Source organism: Trichoderma ghanense (assembly GCF_004382785.1).
Source record: "Trichoderma ghanense strain CCMA-1212 chromosome Unknown scaffold_3, whole genome shotgun sequence".
Lineage (NCBI taxonomy): Eukaryota > Fungi > Ascomycota > Sordariomycetes > Hypocreales > Hypocreaceae > Trichoderma > Trichoderma ghanense.
The window spans coordinates 1,393,300-1,410,311 of record NW_027395666.1 but is presented as its reverse complement, the minus strand read 5'-3'; the positions used below and the strand labels follow the sequence as shown (position 1 = coordinate 1,410,311).

The 17,012-nt window shown below is 55.7% G+C and overlaps 4 protein-coding genes across 4 annotated transcripts; 1 reads left to right on the top strand and 3 right to left on the bottom strand.

The window, feature by feature from the left end:
* Window positions 1-3,019: 3,019 nt before the first annotated feature.
* Window positions 3,020-3,613, bottom strand: CCMA1212_003785 (uncharacterized protein; the record flags this gene model as incomplete). Its single annotated transcript, XM_073701118.1, has 2 exons — window positions 3,020-3,153; window positions 3,283-3,613. The coding sequence occupies 2 exons, from the start codon at window positions 3,611-3,613 to the stop codon at window positions 3,020-3,022; spliced, it is 465 nt and encodes a 154-aa protein (XP_073560105.1).
* Window positions 3,614-5,426: 1,813 nt separating this feature from the next.
* CCMA1212_003783 (uncharacterized protein) lies at window positions 5,427-6,856 on the bottom strand (the record flags this gene model as incomplete). The annotated part of the gene is made up of 5 exons (XM_073701117.1): window positions 5,427-5,647; window positions 5,707-6,344; window positions 6,407-6,542; window positions 6,607-6,736; window positions 6,836-6,856. 5 exons carry the CDS (start codon window positions 6,854-6,856, stop codon window positions 5,427-5,429), a joined length of 1,146 nt encoding a protein of 381 aa, XP_073560106.1.
* A 1,085-nt stretch (window positions 6,857-7,941) lies between these two features.
* Window positions 7,942-14,285, top strand: CCMA1212_003781 (Putative aconitate hydratase; the record flags this gene model as incomplete). Its single annotated transcript, XM_073701116.1, has 3 exons — window positions 7,942-10,342; window positions 10,410-11,294; window positions 11,895-14,285. Exons 1-3 carry the CDS (start codon window positions 8,042-8,044, stop codon window positions 14,283-14,285), a joined length of 5,577 nt encoding a protein of 1,858 aa, XP_073560108.1. The 5' UTR covers window positions 7,942-8,041.
* Window positions 14,286-14,891: 606 nt separating this feature from the next.
* On the bottom strand, window positions 14,892-16,919 carry CCMA1212_003780 (uncharacterized protein; the record flags this gene model as incomplete). The annotated part of the gene is made up of 1 exon (XM_073701115.1): window positions 14,892-16,919. The coding sequence occupies one exon, from the start codon at window positions 16,917-16,919 to the stop codon at window positions 14,892-14,894; it is 2,028 nt and encodes a 675-aa protein (XP_073560107.1).
* Window positions 16,920-17,012: the final 93 nt, after the last annotated feature.

The window sequence follows — 17,012 nt, the reverse complement described above, 5'->3', positions numbered from 1 at the left end:
CCGCAGAAGTGGCCGTTGCAAAAGGTGCAGTCGCCGACGATGCGCTGAGCGGGCTCTCGGCACTCCTTGGCGGTGCAGCGAAGCTTCTTGGGCATGATGGGCGAGAGAGTTGGCGAGAGTTGAGTAAAAAGAGGTGACGATGTGAGAGGAGGGAAGAGTGGCGGTAGCGGTGACGGCTCTTTGGTCGTGTGACGCCTTTGTTACCCGCAACGAGGAGTGTGTTGTTGCTTTGGTCGAGGTATGGGCGAAAGGGGGAGAGAAGAGAGGGCCGGGAAGAGAATCGGACGCCCGTCGGGATATAAATACTTTCCAAAAAAGGACGAAGAAGGAAAAGGAAAGGGTAAATGGACGCAAAAAGAGTTGGTTATTCGCTGACGGAAACGACGCAAGGAAAGCCTGAGCCTTTTTGAGTCAGCAAACGAGCTGCGCCGAACGGCGGCGACGGCGCAAGGCTTTATACCTATTGCCAATCCCGAGGCGAATGGCGAACGAAACGCAACGACCAAGGACCGGGACCAGAAGACCAAGGCCAAAAGACCATGGACCCCCAAAAGGCAGAATAACAGTACATCAAGGTACTTGCACATTGCAAGTGCGTGGAGTGAGTTGAGGCTGCGGGGCGGACGGGGGGGCGAGGCGTGTGGTTTTGGGCCATTTTGCCTCCCTCCCCTCCGTCTTTGCACACGCCCCCTGGCCTTTTTTTTTTCGTACAAGTTCTTTGGTTTACTAATAAGGAGCTGAGGATTGTATGGGGATTTGATGGCTTTCTGGGCGCTATCGGGGTCCAAGTCCGGCCCATCTCCTTTAGACGGGACGAGAAGGCAGTGGAATCTGGCTGAGGGGGGGTGCGTGGGCGGGCGTCTGAAGTAACAAGATAGTGAACCTGATGGCAGCGAAAGGCTGGAGGTTTTGGTAATGAGCGGGCGTTTGTAATAAGTTGTTCTTTCGCCTAATCCAGATTCTACAGCCTTCTATTCTCCGCCTTTTCTCAATACTGTGCTAGAATAGCTTCAACATCTTCTTCACGTTCGCCTCTCCGTGTCTCCTCGGTATGCGTCGAGGAATTGGGGTTTCTTTTGGGTAAAACAGAGACCGCCTCGGCTATCCAGCTGGCAGAATCAACTGATCAATTTGCACCCAAAAGAGGCGGCCGGGGGGGGTGGTTGGACGGTTGGCGGGTCCCCGGAAAGAGGAGAGAGCAGCAGCTGAACGGCTTAGATACTTGGAGGGTACATTTGCATTTGCCAGGGCTGCCGGTACACGTGTGTGAGTCGACTATCAGCGTTACTCCATCGGTACTGCAAGTTGATTGATACCTCATGTCCTTCGTATTGGAGATGGAGTCGGACAGAGGCGGAGAGAGAAGATAACGACTTCTCGTCAGTCAGCCATCAGTCCATTTTGCCAATCCCAGGAGCCCGCGATGTGACCCCCGACACGGATACGCCCGCCTAAACGCACCGACCTGTGTTGCTTCGTACCGCCGGCTGCTTTCGAGGTGCTTTGCTTTGCTCACTGTGCCGCTGTGTTCCGCTCGAAACGCCACTGCCGGGGGAGCGAATGGGCGATTTCAGCACTTGACCGAACAAGTACGAGTACTATTACGGGGCGCCCGTGCATTTTCTGCCCATTGAGGCTGGTGGGTGGTTCCTTGCACGCATCTCCGAAAGCGGCAGTGACGTCGTGGTCGCAAAGAACACTTGAGGCCTGGTGGCTTTTGGCGGCGCTTGTCAACGATGGATTGAGAGCCGCGGCTGAAGAGTTGAGGGAATCCGGTCGAATCGCTGCGGGATGTTTGTTGACAGACGGAAAGGCAAAAAGGTATATTGGGACTACCACCGGTTTGCTGAAAGTGGCGGGCTGTTGATTGGCGTTTGGAGATGCCACAGCAGGACGCAGTGCAGGCGCGCTATTTGAACGACTGAAAGGGTCTCAATCAATCAATGCTTGTCAAGGCGGTTTTCGTCTGCTTGGGCTTAGGGATTGTTGGTTGGGGTGCTGCAAGCACGCTGCAAATTCGCAGAGTTGGGCATCTCTCTCGCCTCGTTTTGGGTCGCCATGATGCCCATCCATCGCTTATGTATCAGGCATTTCGCGTTGAACCTTTGAATTCGCCCTCCAGATGCCCCCATGTCGTCCAGCGAACAGCAACAACGCATCGCCATCAACCCATCAAATCAGAATCACACATCACCCCCCCCCCCCCNCCCGACTACAAGACTAGCATCATGAATAGTCACCACGGCTAGCGAACACGTATCGGTGGGCCCTGGATGCCATGTCCAATGCGAATGCCGTGTCGTGTACGTCCATGTCCATGCATGTAGGACGACGCTTGGGATGGAGTTCCGTCTCGATACATCGTGGGGAATTCATGTACGCGGCTGGGTCCCTTTCTTGGGCGCGCGCCCACCCCAGACGCATCGCATCGCATCGCAGCGCATCGCATCGCATCGTATCGTATCGCCGCGTCCCTCTAGTGGTATCTATCTATCGTGGCCCAAATTCGGGTGCCAGTGGTGGGTAGCAGGTTGCCGTACGTGATTAAAACCGGCCGATTTTTGCATCATGGCAACCCTCCTTTTTGCTCGCCCGCGCATGGACGCAGCCGTGACACGCACGCGCAACCCGCAACCAGGGAGCAAATATAATGCTCCGTAGCGACTGTCCAAGCGATTTGATTATTCCCCATCAGGACAGTTTCCCTGCATGCGCAAGGCTCCACGGCCGCTGCGTTGGGGGGGGTCGTCAAGGGGAGAGAACAAAAAAAGGCCACGATGGTCGCGTTCGTGCCACCAGACGAGAGCATCTCCAGGGTACAAGGTACAAGTTCCGTGACCAAAGCAGATCCAATATTAACAGCCGGCAATTGAAGTTCTGCATATCACAATAGTAAGTAATACCAGCATTCTCAGCGCCTCGCCTCTGTCCAGCCGCCCGCCCAGGATGGATTTCACCTGCTGCAAGTGTATCACTTCTGGCTGGTTTGGCTGAATTCATTTCCAAACACCGGCTGAGGCTAGACCCGGCTGCTTCCAGACAAACATGTCAAGTGAGACACTGCGCGCAAGCGCCCTGTCTTGGCCAAACGGCTGAGGAGTCGCGCACTCACGATAGGCGCATCGTGCCTCTCCTTGGTAACTCGATCCGTACCTATTCCATTGTTAGGTACAGTATAGTCAGCGTGTTTCCCATCTCGCCTAGCCTCGAGATACGGAAACGAAGTGCCATCACGCTTCTCACCAAAGGCAACGGTAATATTAGACTGCCGCCATTACTCACCAGTACCCGTTACATTGATGGCCAATTCTCCGTGCCCATGGCGAGCATGTACCCCGTACTCCTTCTCCATCTTCCGGTCCATCCTCATACGATACGAGCCCTGTCCACCCGGTGGAGCTGCCCGGCCTGTGACGTAGGTAAGCGGCGGCCTTGATCCCTGGCATGGCTCTAGGCTGACAAGCTGACGACTGCAAGTCCCAGTTCCGCGCTCGGTCCTGTTTGCCTGCGTCTTCAGGGTGCGATGGAATGCTTTGACGGACCTTGAATTGCTTCGTGCGGACCCTGTAGTTGTTCGGTAACTGAAGGAAGTGCTACCCAACGTGAACGGCATCAGGCTGTAAGGCAACAGGATGGGAATAATATCTTCAAGGTCATGGCAAATAAGGCGTGACTAACCAATCAGCGACCGGACGCGGTTGATGAGGAGTCCCGGGCAAATCACAAGTCTCCGGCGGAAACGCCCGTGCGCTTCTTCCGTGACCAGCGTACCGAGCTCAATCTCCCTCGCGAAACCTACCCTGCAATCATGGCAAACTTCATGCCTCTCATCCCACCTCCTTTTGTTCCTGTATGTCAAATTAGATGCTCGTAAATGTCAGACCTGGATTTTTCTCATTTTCGTACAAATAGATGCGTGATACGAAGATTGTCCCTTAGCAAAAGCATGTTCTCATGCTTCGTGTATGTTGATGTACCTTATCATTTGTTACATACCTTACGCTCCACTCGCACGCTTTGAAGTCTCTGAACGCTTCAGCTCACAGCCTCAGCCTCATTTTCCTCCAAAAGGAAGCAATACTTAGAACCGCTCATCTCATAACCCTATTCACGCCTCAAGCCCCGAGAAATCGTCTCTCGCATTGGATGGAATACAGACGAAACGGTTCGGATCGACGGCGCTTACACGGGTTGGCTTACAAATCAACGCTGAAGCAGCATGCCGAAGAAAAATCCTGCCGCGATGGCTTAAGTATTGCAAAAGATCTGTTTGATAAAGTGCACCCGGTGGCAAACAAGCTGCAAAACCATATTTGACGGGCAATCGGGAAGAAGTTCCACCCGTCTTTCTCGCCTTCCATCAATCTTTCCGCTCATCAACACCGGGCTACCAAACTTTTCGCCGCCTCCGTCTCCGAAATCCATCCGGAGCACCTCCGGCGCCCCGTCCGTACCGTATCTTTTAGCCTCGTCGAGAACAACTGGAAGTACTCTTAATTCCTTTGTTCTCCCTAACTAAAATACCTAAGGTATTTACTGCCAGAGTACCGTAGAAGACCTCTGCTGGGGCCTCCCTGTTTCTTTTTTCTGCCATGTCGTCATCATCGAATCTTGCCTGGCTGCGTCAAGTATATGTCACTGGAGGCAAGCTGGGGGCGTTTGAACCTGCTTTCTTAACCAAATAGCCTCGAGTTCGCTTATCTGCGAATCGGAGGCTCAAGAACTTGGCTGTCTCGCCAATAAGTTCGCGAAGGATTGCAAGTTGCTTGTCCGTATGAAGGTGCTGGATGAACGTATGCGTGCATAGGTATTCGGCGAGTGTGGCCGACGTAGTGAATTTAGTTTTGGCTCCATGTTGCCGGGCAATTTGTGAAGAAATAAAGGAGAAGATAATCAAAAAATTTCTTTCCACAAATAAAGGAATGAAAATAGAGAAAAAAAAAGAAAGAAGAAGAAACAAGAAAATAAAGGATCAAAAGGTTGGGCGAAAGTCGCAAAAAAGGTCAAAAAATGTGCCCCTGCCAGGAATCGAACCTGGATCTACAGTGAATCGTGTGATCCACAAACTGTTGTACTGACCGTTATACTACAGAAGCTTGTATCCATTGGATGCTAAACAAGCTCTTAGAATTAGCTTATATGTTATTATGGTGTGCGGAATACCGCTTGCAATCGGCAGCCATCTCTTGTGCATCCGTCTCTTCAAGGCGTTCATCTGCTCCACCCAAAGTGAAAGAAGCCATCAAGGTGCAAACTGGGTTCAAATTGGTAACGCAACTACCCTCTTGGTATTCCATCCACTTATCCTCGCCTTACACTTTTCTTGCTCCTTGCGTTCGTGCGATCATTTTACTACTATGTTACATATTTGACCTCATGTTCAATACAGATTTCTGAGCCTGGCCCATCGGTTCAGACGCATGTTTTTACAGCTTCCGCATGTCGACGACGGCGCGGATGCAATCTCCCTGCTTCATCGTCTCGAATGCGTTGTTAATCTCGCTAAGAGTCTTGCGGTGCGTGATGAACTCGTCAACCTTGAGAGCCCCGTTCTGGTAGTCGCTGACAAGGCCGGGCAGCTGCGAGCGTCCCTTGATGCCGCCAAAGGCGCAGCCCTTCCAGACACGGCCGGTGACAAGTTGGAATGCTACCGACTATTAGTTCATGTCACGAGGAAATAAGAACAGAGGCGCAGCGGTAACTCACGTCGAGTGGAAATCTCCTGGCCAGCGGCAGCGACGCCAATAATGATGCTCTGTCCCCATCCCTTGTGGCAGGCTTCCAGAGCTGCACGCATCACCTGGACGTTGCCAGTGCAGTCAAAGGTGTAGTCGCAGCCACCATCCGTCATCTCAATCAGCTTCTCGACAATGGTCTGGCCCTTGAGGTCGTTGGGATTCACAAAGTCGGTAGCTCCAAACTTCTTGGCCCACTCCTCCTTGGACGGGTTGACGTCCACCACGATTATTTTTCCGGCCTTGTTGACAACGGCTCCCTGAACGACCGACAAACCGACGCACCCAGCGCCGAAGACGGCCACGTTGGAGCCCTCCTCGACATTGGCGGTGACGCGGGCCGCGCCGTAGCCGGTGGTAATGCCGCAGCCGAGCAGGCAAGTCCGGTCCATGGGGGCCTCGGGCTGCACAGCTACGACGGAAATATCGGCCAGGACGGTGTACTGGGAAAAGGTCGATGTTCCCATGAAGTGGAGGATATCCTTGCCCTTGCACTTGAACCGGCTGGTGCCGTCAGGCATGACGCCCTTGCCCTGGGTGGCGCGGATCTTGCCGCAGAGGTTTGTCTTTCCAGACTTGCAGAACTTGCACTCCCTGCACTCGGGGGTGCTGCATGCTGTTAGCCTTCATCTCAAAGCACACCTCACCGCCGGATCACTAAAGAGACATACTAGAGAGCAATGACGTGGTCGCCGGGCTTGACGTTGGTGACACCCTCGCCAACGGACTCGACAATACCAGCTCCCTCGTGTCCCAAGATGACGGGGAAGTCTCCCTCAGGGTCCTTGCCGGAGAGGGTGTAGGCATCTGCAGCTGTCAGTTTCCAGTCCCTTTTCGCCTCCCCCCCTCACCAGGACCGTCATCGACCTACCAGTGTGGCAGACTCCCGTGTAGTAGATCTGCACGCGGACCTCGTGCGCCTTGGGAGGAGCAACCTCGACATCCTCAATGCTCAGCTCCTTGCCGGCCTCCCAGGCAACGGCAGCCTTGCAGGTGATGGTCTGCTCTCTCATTCATCAGCTGCCGCGTTCACTTCATGTAGGCGGGGTGGCTGCTCCATGGAGGGGCAGTTTCATCATTTTCCAGCGGTCTCTGCTCACCTTGCCAGCAGTCTCGGCCATTGTGTTAGTCAGATGTTGATATGCAGCAGAACAGTTGCAGCTTCTCGATGCGACACAGAGAAGGAAAAAAAAAAAAACTTGGGTCTGGAATGGAGCTACTCGTCCTTATTTATTCATGAGCAGAAAGCGTTCCAGTTACTTCTTCAGCTTCCCGATCCCCCGAGAAATCGATTAACAAGAGCTACCCCGCTGTGGTGCAGGGGTGGGGTTGTAAAAACAGTGCAGCTTTATGCTTTGGCTACTCGTGCTACTCGGGCGCAGCCGAAGTTGTCGAGGCGAAGCACTTTAGCCGTCAACGAATAAGCAGCTCTGGACGAGGGTTGATATTCACAAGTGTTGCTTGCTTTACCGGCTCCTTTGACCGGGTGTATGTGGAATTGGCATATTTACAGATCCGTGCTCTCCGTGTTGGATGACAAAGAAGGGCTGCGTATTCCAACAGCGGCTATAAGAATGGCCGACTTGATGTCAGTGAAACCAGTTCTATGGTAAGGGGGATGACTTTAGCGAAGACAAAACGTCTGCTGAACTCCGAAAAATCTCCTGGGCATGCTGAATATATTATAATTCATTTTATAAGCCGAGTGCACCGAGACATGGAAGGTCTCTAATGTCGTGATATGAGCTGGGACGACTTACAGTAGAGCCGTGTCGAATATTTTCAGACTTTTGGTGCATCTACGTCATCAACACCCTGCAAGCAATCACTGAAGAGCATTTACCTTATCTTGCAACAAATATTCAAAAGTACGATGTCTTAAAGATAAAAAAAGTCATTCTTATTTGAACAATTTCGATTTCATATTGCCAATTCATTTTCCAGAGTCGGAAGCATGAGGCCATAAAGTACAGCTCAACTGCAGCTCACCGAGCAGACTTTGAGTCCTAGGGTGAGCTCGGTGAGCTCCCGGCTAAATGCCGGAACTTGGCGCGTTGCAAGCTTCAAAAAATACAACCATCCAATCCAGACGCGTGCCAGGGCAAATGAATGCAGAGCAAATTCCCATTGACAAACAAAGACCGGATCCATCCCCCCCTCGCCCTCTTCCAACCTTGCATAGCGAGCGAACCAGACCGATCGAAAACGAAAACAAATCGCACGTATGAAGAAGTGATCCGTTGGCGCTCCTCATACGACGATTCTGCCGGAGCAGCGACCAGGCAAACACTCGATAGCTTCTCGCCATGGCTCACAGATTCATTGTCGACTCCAGCCCGTTCAAAGAGGCGCCATCGACTCCCGACCGGCGGCGTGCCAACGACTTTGGTTTCTCGCAGTACGAAGAAAGCCCGACGGGCACTCCGGTGGATGCTCCCCCGTCGGCTGGCAGCTCGGCGATGCAGTTCGACTCGCCGCAACCTCCCAACCGTGGTCTCAGCGCCGTCTCTAGCACCGGCAGAGGGGGACTGTTTGGATCATCACGCAATGCTAGTGCTCCTCTCGGCCGGCCCATCGGAGGCAGAGGCCCCTCTGGTCTGAGTAGACAGCTTCGCGCGGACAAGAACGAGGATAAGGAGGACGATTTGGAGGAGGAATTCGACGACAACAACGAGCTTCCTCCCCTACCTGGGAGCCTGTTCCGACAGGCACCTCAGTCGCTGCGGCCGTCTCAGAGAAAGGAAGAGCTCACCACTGACGACATGGAGGCCGAGATGGAGCGCTATCTCGACGAGGAAATGCAGGGAGGTGCGGAGGAGCAGGGTGTCGACGACTCCGACACGGGCGACATCTTCCTGAATATGCGACCCGACGATCGCGCCTATGGTCAACCCATCATTGGCGAGGAATCGGATCTGATGATGCTTCAGACCCCAGCGGCCACGGCCAAGGTGCGCAAGGAAGCGGAGAGCATATTTAGCCAATCGACTCGCTTCAGAGGTGCCGCAAAAAACCGCGAGCTTCAGTTTGGCATCATCGCCAAGGACATCTATACCCATCAGGAGCCTGCTAGGCTCACGGAGAAGCCCGAGTTGATCCTCAAGACGGAGAACCTGGTTTGCCAGCTTTACAACGACGGTGTTGGCGCTCATGACGATCCGGAAAGACTGGAAAACTCGCTTGCCGACATCACCTACAAGCTGATACGGGTGTGGACGGACTACGTAGAGGAGCTGCCCCCTCCAGAGGGCGAAGATCTGGCCACCATTGGCCCCGGAGAGAACGCGGATCCGTTCGAAAAGGCAGCCTACGTTGCGCACTTGATCCTTCGCATGCACCATACGCGGTTTGACACGAAGCTCGAGGATGAACGGACACCGCCTTTGCCAGAGATCCTCTTCGACTGGATGCAGTCCAGCCACAATCTGTATCCAGATCAGGTGCGAGAAATCTCCAGATATAAGCCGAGCCCGGCATGCCATAGCCTGTACTGGCAGACATTGAGAAATGCGCTGCTGCGCGGTGACGTGAACGGAGCGAAGCAACTTCTGAGGAATGCTGGCTGGGAGCATGTCCGCCGTGGACCGATGGGAGGCCCGACATACACCGGCAAGGCCCTCGAAAACGTACGAAGGTTTGCCGAGGCGACGTGTGAAATGCTCGACCAGTGCCCCGGGGCTCGAAACGACTGGGATATCCTAAGTAGTAGCTGGACCCTGTTCCGAGTCCAGGCCCGAGGCTCCCTGGATAGACTCACCCTGTTTGCCGAAGGCAAAGACACGAGCCTTCTCGACTCCATCAGCAGTGACATGTCCATATCGGCAATGGCCAAGAAGGCTTCGAGCCAGATTCCCTGGGACATTTACGAAAACCTGCAGACGGTGTACGACATTGTGCTAGGACAGACCGAAGCTATTCTGGAGACGGCGCAGGACTGGTGCGAGGCGACAATTGGACTTTTTGGCTGGTGGGACGAAGGCGTTCAACGCCCCAAGGGCCTGATGCAGTCTCAGTTTGGCATGTCGCCAGGCAGCTTCACCGACTCTGAGGACTATTTCGATCGGCTTGCGAACGTGTTCAACATTGTGATACAATCCGGACTGAGTCCCAACACGATGAACCCTGTCGAGGTTGCCCTTGCATCCTGCTTTGAAGGCAACGTCAATGCCGTCATCGGATGCCTGAGGACCTGGTCTCTTCCTGTGGCTTGCGCAGTAGCCGAGATTGCTTCGCTGGGCGGATGGCTCCCTCCGCCAGAGTCTGTCAAGCCGATGCCGGCCGATAGCCTGGACATGGACGATTTGATGCTCCTTGGAGTAGAACAGCCCAACACCGACGACGTGGAGGGGATCAAGGACACAACCCTCATCATCTACGCGCGAGAGCTGGCAGGCATCGAACACTTGTCGCCGCAGCGTGACGGCTGGGAGATGGCGATTCAGGTGCTGGGGCGGATGGACGCGGCGGAAAAGTCGGAAGAAACGGTTGGCGAGCTGTTGAGGGATCTCCTGGAAACGCTGGACGAGACGTCTAGCACGACAGTGGACAAGATGTGGAGGATCTTGAGCGATCTCGGGATGATGAATTATGCAGAAGAGACTGCGGAGGTGAGTCGACATTGCTTTTTTCGCCTTTTCTCGACCAACAACGAGAGTGAGCTAACTCCAGCGATAGACATTTGCAGAGATCTTGGCCGAAAAGACTCACCGATATGGCGAAGCGATCTGGTACTTTGCGCTCTCTCACCGTACGGACCGAGTCCGCGAGGTCCTGAACCTTCTCATGTCCTACTCGCTTATGCAGTCAACGGTATACCCTGCTGAAAAGGACCTTGACGAGGACCTCAAGAGCATGCTCCGAAACCGATCAGAGACACTGGAGGAACGGGCCAAGGTTGATCTAGAAGCTGCCCAACTGCTGGGCCGGATGCTCAGTGGCTACGCGACCCTGCGCAAGTTTTACGAGCTCCGAGATGAAATCGGAAAGATTGAGGAGGCGTCGCCATCTCGAGCTCTCTCCATGAGGAAACAGGCTGCGTTCGCGCTGGTGGCTGTCATCTCTAGCTCGGGTGACAACATCCGCGGCGGGCTTTACGATGAGTCCAGGGACGCTGTGGTGAGCGAGGACTTCTTGCTGGCTCTGCTCGGCGAAGCAACCGTCTTCATCAATCAGACGCCCCCAGTTATCTCCCTCGAGCAGCTCGACATTCTTCTCAAGGCCATTGAGGATATCCAGGCGGTCGGTTCTCGCGTGTACTCCACTTGCGAAGAGTTCTTCGACCTGGTGCTCGCCTCAGGACAGGGTCTCAAGGGCTCTACGCCAGCGGATCTCATGAAGTCGACGGGTAGCCTTGGCGGCAGCACATACATGATGAGCGGCAGCTCGCTCTTGGCCAGCCACATGCAAAAGTCGCTGACGGGCGGAGTTGGCAAGGTGACTAGGGGGTGGGATTGGAGAAAAGGCTGGCCGGCCAATACCAAGGGCGAGGACGTGATCCGAAAGCTGAGGCTGGGCCTGGCCAAGGACCTGGCGGCGCTTTGGCTGGATGACGCAGATGGAGTTGCCATTTACTAGAGTACAGGACTAGGAAGAGAAACCGGAGGTTTGGTTTGCTTGGTGGGACTTGGGCTGAGGAAAGGGATACATGCAGTTGGCAGGTTGGCTGAGATACCTATAGTAGCACGAAGGGGGACGATGTCTTGAGGCATTGCGTTTGATTCAGAAATTTCACCAGAGGCGACCCACAGAAGGAAGGATATGAGCATGAGCATGAGCATGAAGAGCCATCTACTTATTCATTGAGGACTTGCTGCCCCATATATTCACTCATTGACATTCGGATCGTGGAGTCTGCTGAAAGTTGTCCGATTTAGTGCGATCTAGGGACGATGTTAGCCGTGGGCCGCGTTTGGGCCGGTCTCCAATCCGATATCGCGGATTGAAAATCGAGGCAAACTCCACCTGACGCCCTTTTTTTTTTTTCCCTGTCCTTGTCCGGGAATGAATCACGAGCGCAAAGCAGCGACTGCGTCAACATGGCCCCAATTGAACTGGCAGGCCGTTCCGGAGGCGCCATGACGGTGAGTTTGCCCATACGGTTCTGTCCTTGTTTGATTGATACTTGCTGGATAAGGAAAAGCTGACGGTGTGATATCTCAGAGCCTCTTGCGACGAGCTTCATCCCGCTCCGCGGCCGGAGCCCTGAACCGCGCACTGCGAATCCCGGCATCGAATCGATTCTCGACCGCCTCGTCCCTCCCGCCGACGTACGAGAAGCTCCTCACGCGCTACGCGGATGTGCGCCGCGTGCTGGGCCGGCAGCGGCTGACGCTGGCCGAGAAGATCCTGTACAGCCACCTGGACAACGTCGAGGAGTCGCTGCTCACCAACACCGACGGCGGGCGCAGCATCCGCGGCAAGGCCAACCTGCTGCTCAAGCCGGACCGCGTCAACATGCAGGACGCCTCGGCCCAGATGGCGCTGCTGCAGTTCATGTCGTGCAACCTGGAGCGGCCCGCGATCCCGGCCAGCATCCACTGCGACCACCTGATTGTGGGCTCCAAGGGCGCCGAGGACGACCTGGCGGCGGGCATCCAGACGAACAAGGAGATTTTTGACTTCCTCGAGTCGGCGGCGCGCAAGTTCGGCATGGACTTTTGGCCGCCGGGAGCGGGCATCATCCACCAGACGGTGCTGGAGAACTACGCGCTGCCGGGCCTGATGATGCTGGGCACCGACAGCCACAGCCCCAACGCCGGTGGCCTGTGCACCGTCACCATCGGCGTGGGCGGCGCCGACGCCGTCGAGGCGCTGGTCGGCGCGCCGTGGGAGCTCAAGGCCCCGAAGGTGCTGGGCGTCCAGCTGACGGGCAAGCTCAACGACTGGGTGGCCCCCAAGGACGTGATCCTGAAGCTGGCCGGCGAGCTGACCGTCCGCGGCGGCACGGGCTCCATCATCGAGTACTTTGGCCCTGGCGTCGACACGCTGAGCGCCACTGGCATGGCTACCATCTGCAACATGGGCGCCGAGGTGGGCGCGACAACGTCCATCTTCCCCTACACCGAGGCGTCGGCGCGGTACCTGCAGTCGACCCGCCGAGGCCAGGCCGTCGACAACATCAAGGCCCTGCAGAGCTTCGCCGGAAACAGCACGTCCGAGGACGCCCGCTTCCAGTTCAAGGCCGACGAGGGCGCCGAGTACGACCAGCTCATCACCATCAACCTGTCGGAGCTGGAGCCGCACGTCAACGGCCCCTTCACGCCCGACCTGGCCACGCCGCTGTCCAAGTTCAAGGACGTCATCAAGGACCAGCAGTGGCCCGAGAAGCTGTCGGCCGGCCTCATCGGTAGCTGCACCAACAGCTCGTACGAGGACATGACGCGCGTCGAGAGCCTTCTCAAGGAGGCGGCCGACGCGGGCCTCAAGCCCGCCGCCGACTTCTACATCACGCCCGGCAGCGAGCAGATCCGCGCGACGCTGGAGCGCGACGGCACGCTCGAGACGTTCGAGGCCGCGGGCGGCGTGCTGCTGTCCAACGCCTGCGGCCCCTGCATCGGCCAGTGGCAGCGCCAGGACGGCGTCACAAAGGGCACGCCCAACGCCATCCTGTCGTCGTACAACCGCAACTTCCGCGGCCGCAACGACGGCAACCCGGAGACGATGAACTTCCTCGCGTCGCCCGAGGTCGTCACCGCCATGGCTTTCGCCGGCTCCACCACCTTCAACCCCATGACCGACTCCATCAAGACGCCCTCGGGCAAGGACTTTAAGTTCTCGCCCCCGCGCGGCCTCGAGGGGCCCCCTTCGCCCTTCGAGTCCGGCGTCCCCTCCCTCGGCGTCCTCTCCCAGCAGCCCGACCCGAGCGTGCAGATCGCCATCTCCCCGTCCTCCGACCGCCTCGCCTTCCTCGAGCCGTTCGAGCCCTTCCCCGAATCCGACCTCTCCGGCCTCCGCGTCCTCGTCAAGGTCACGGGCAAGTGCACCACCGACACAATCTCCGCCGCCGGGCCCTGGCTCAAGTACAAGGGCCACCTCCCCAACATCAGCACCAACACGCTCAACACGGCCGTCAACGCCGAGACGGGCGAGGTCAACGCCGCCTACGACCTCGACGGCTCGCGCCACACCATCCCCGAGCTCGGCCAGCGCTGGAAGGACCGCGGCCAGCCCTGGCTCGTCGTCGCAGAGCACAACTACGGCGAGGGGTCCGCCCGCGAGCACGCCGCCCTCCAGCCGCGCTACCTCGGCGCCCGCGTCGTCCTCACAAAGTCCTTTGCCCGCATCCACGAGACCAACCTCAAGAAGCAGGGCGTCGTGCCCCTCACCTTTGCGGACGAGGCCGACTACGACAAGATCTCGGCCGGGGATGAGGTCAGCACTGTGGGACTGTACGACATGTTGCGGAACCAGGGCAAGGGCGAGGTCCAGCTCAAGGTGAAGAAGGCCAGTGGCGAGGAGGTTGTCATCCCGACGAAGCATACCGTTAGCAAGGACCAAGCCGGATTCATCTTGGCGGGCAGTGCTCTCAACTTGCTTTCCAAGCGCGCATAAATTTTTCAAAAAAGAGGTGAAGTGGTGGTAGGTAGAAGGGGGGTAAAAGGGACGGAGACGGGGAAGAAGTATACCAGGGTTAGGGTTGGACTGATGCAAGATAGACTCGATGGAGTGTGTCTCGAGTTGTTGCTTTGGAAAAGGAAAAAAGGGAGGGGTTACATAGCACGGATTTTGCCGATTGATTTACAGCGCCAAAAGAAAGAATTTCCCTAGAACCCGGAAAGTCCATCTGGATCCAGCGCCCCCCCCCCCCCAAAACTGTGCATGTGCTGATGGAAATGGTTGTTATTAACGATGCCTTTCTAAGAGTACATGGCATCTCATGAGTATAAACTGCTGGGCAATCTCGCCTGACGCCGATAAATTCCACCTGCGTCTGGTGAACGGAAAGCAGAGAATCGGAACATGATATATGCCCACCATGATGACCTCGTGATTCCGTGACGCCAACCAACGTAGCCTTTCCGAGGGCCAAGGTCTGCCCTTTCCTCCCATTCGTAGATCAATGCGCCAGGAGTATCTCGAGATGAAAATTAGAATAAGAAAAGAAAAAAAGATAAGTATGTATATCAGAGAGGAGAAAGAGGCATAATGCATGTATCGTCATCGTTGCTTCGAGGGTCGTCTGCTGCCCTCTGATGCCAGTAGGTCGGGATCTTTCATGATGCGTTCAGCATAGTCCCAGGCTTCCCTGTGCGCCTTTTTGGCTGCACGGTCTCGCAAGACCCTCTTTGCCTCGTTCTCTCGATGCCAGGCGCACGCCTTGACCCATGCGGGATTCTGCAGCACATCTTCTGGAAGTTCTTCCTCAGGAACATCTCCAAAGTCCATGATCCGATCGTAAGACCAGGGCTGCGGATCCACGCGCTTTGGCTTTCTATTTGATGCCTTTGCCGCGTTTTGTTGCTCTCCCTCTGCTCTCTCTTTTGCCCGTATCCACCGTCGTCGTTCAATGACTTTTCCGAACCAGGCCTTGCGCCCGCCTCGACCCTGAATCTCCAGCGCCTTCTGCTTATACCATTCATGTGATCGATTGTGTGGCATATGGATTGCTGGATTGACAGCCAAGTATCGCCTTTGATCGCCGGTCGAGGTTATTTGGGTAGGGGTTTTGGGCCGGGTCGCGGGCTGTCTAGGAACTCCTGGTGGGGGACGCAGTGAAGATTGCCGATATATCATGTCATCGAAGGCCGCCGAGTCAAAAACGCGTCTCTTGGCCGTGCTGAGCTCTCGTGCCACGCTCTGTCTTGCAGCCGGCATAGTCTGGTCGTCCACTGTGACATCCGTTTCGGGCGTGGGAAGGGGTGGAACGGTTATGCTCTCTCGCTCGTCCGTCGATCTAGTGTTAGGAGGCTTGGACTGCTGAGGCCCTGGAGAAATGGGAGTTGATCCGTGTCTCCCACTACCCTCAGGGGTTTCCCCTCGTACGTGGCCAAGATTCTCAGGTCGCCCGTTGGCCTTCGCTTGGGCTACTTCTACCACAGATAATGGGTCATTCGAAGTTCGAATTCGTTTTGAACTACGTAGATGACTTGTGGCTCGGTCGTTACTGAGTCTGGAGCTTTGAGGTTTGGAGGGCTTCCCTAAAGGAGCAGTTTGACTGCCATCGCGTGGCTGGGCTGAGGATCGTGATCTGGTTTGCCTTGCTGGTGCCGAGGAAGTAGAAGTCGCCTCTTTCCTCTGGATCTGCGAGGGCTCTCGTATGCTTGGTTGAACATCAGCGACATCGGCCTTTCGCTTTTTGAGGAATAGATGCAGAGGGGTATTTCCGGTGATTTGTGAGTGATGACCGGGTTCTTCAAACACGCCAATAGTGGATTTGTCGCGTCTGTGTGAGTTCACTGGATTTGATCCCTTTCGGCTCGGTTTATTGGCCACTGTGATCGATGGCAACTCCTCCACGTCCAAATTTCCAACTCGAGCAGAGGGGGTCGCTGAGAGCAGATTTTCATGGGTGTCGCTGGCCATTTGGACAAAGGATAACCTCAAAGTCGACGCAAACTCGAGTCCCGCATGAACCAACTCGTCCACAAGGGCAGGGTTCCCCTCGAGATTGGTCTTTCTTGGTACATGTCTGCTCTCTGGCAAGTCTCGAGCAGCTTGTTGGCGCGGATATGCTGGGAAATCCTTGTCAATGGACGGAACATCGGGACTTAGTACGAAATAGGGCTCTCGAGGCCTTGGCGGTATAGTCTCTACCGCGATTTTCGAGGCACGAACATCTTCTCCGGTTGCTCGATTCTGCCTCGACGGCGCAGTGTTTGCGGGTGCCGGTCCTGATGGTTTCTCTGGAATGGGGCTCGAAGCGCCGTGATTTAGTAACTGATGAGTGGCAGGCCGCGTCGGCAATTCTTGACTAAAGTGTGCCTGGATGATATCTCTTGGATTTGGAGAATAGGCGGACTGCTGAGGGATATTATTTGCGGAGCGAGCCGATGCTCGCCCAAGAGCGAAGCGCCGAGTCCCCCTTGCCTTACGCAAGGGCCGTTGAACCGTCGATTCAGGGGCAGGTGGCTTTGGTGGACAGTCGAGGGCAAGGTGAGCAGAGCAGAGAGCTTCCGCAATGATGGGGTCTTCGCAGCCCCAAACGGAGCATCTTCCCCTTGGTCTAATCGTCCCATCGTAATCCATGCTTGAGAGCCTTGGAAGTCATGTAGCAAGACCCCAGGTGATATCCGTGGAATATCATCTCATGCCAGGAAGGGAGGGAAGCCGCTAAATGAG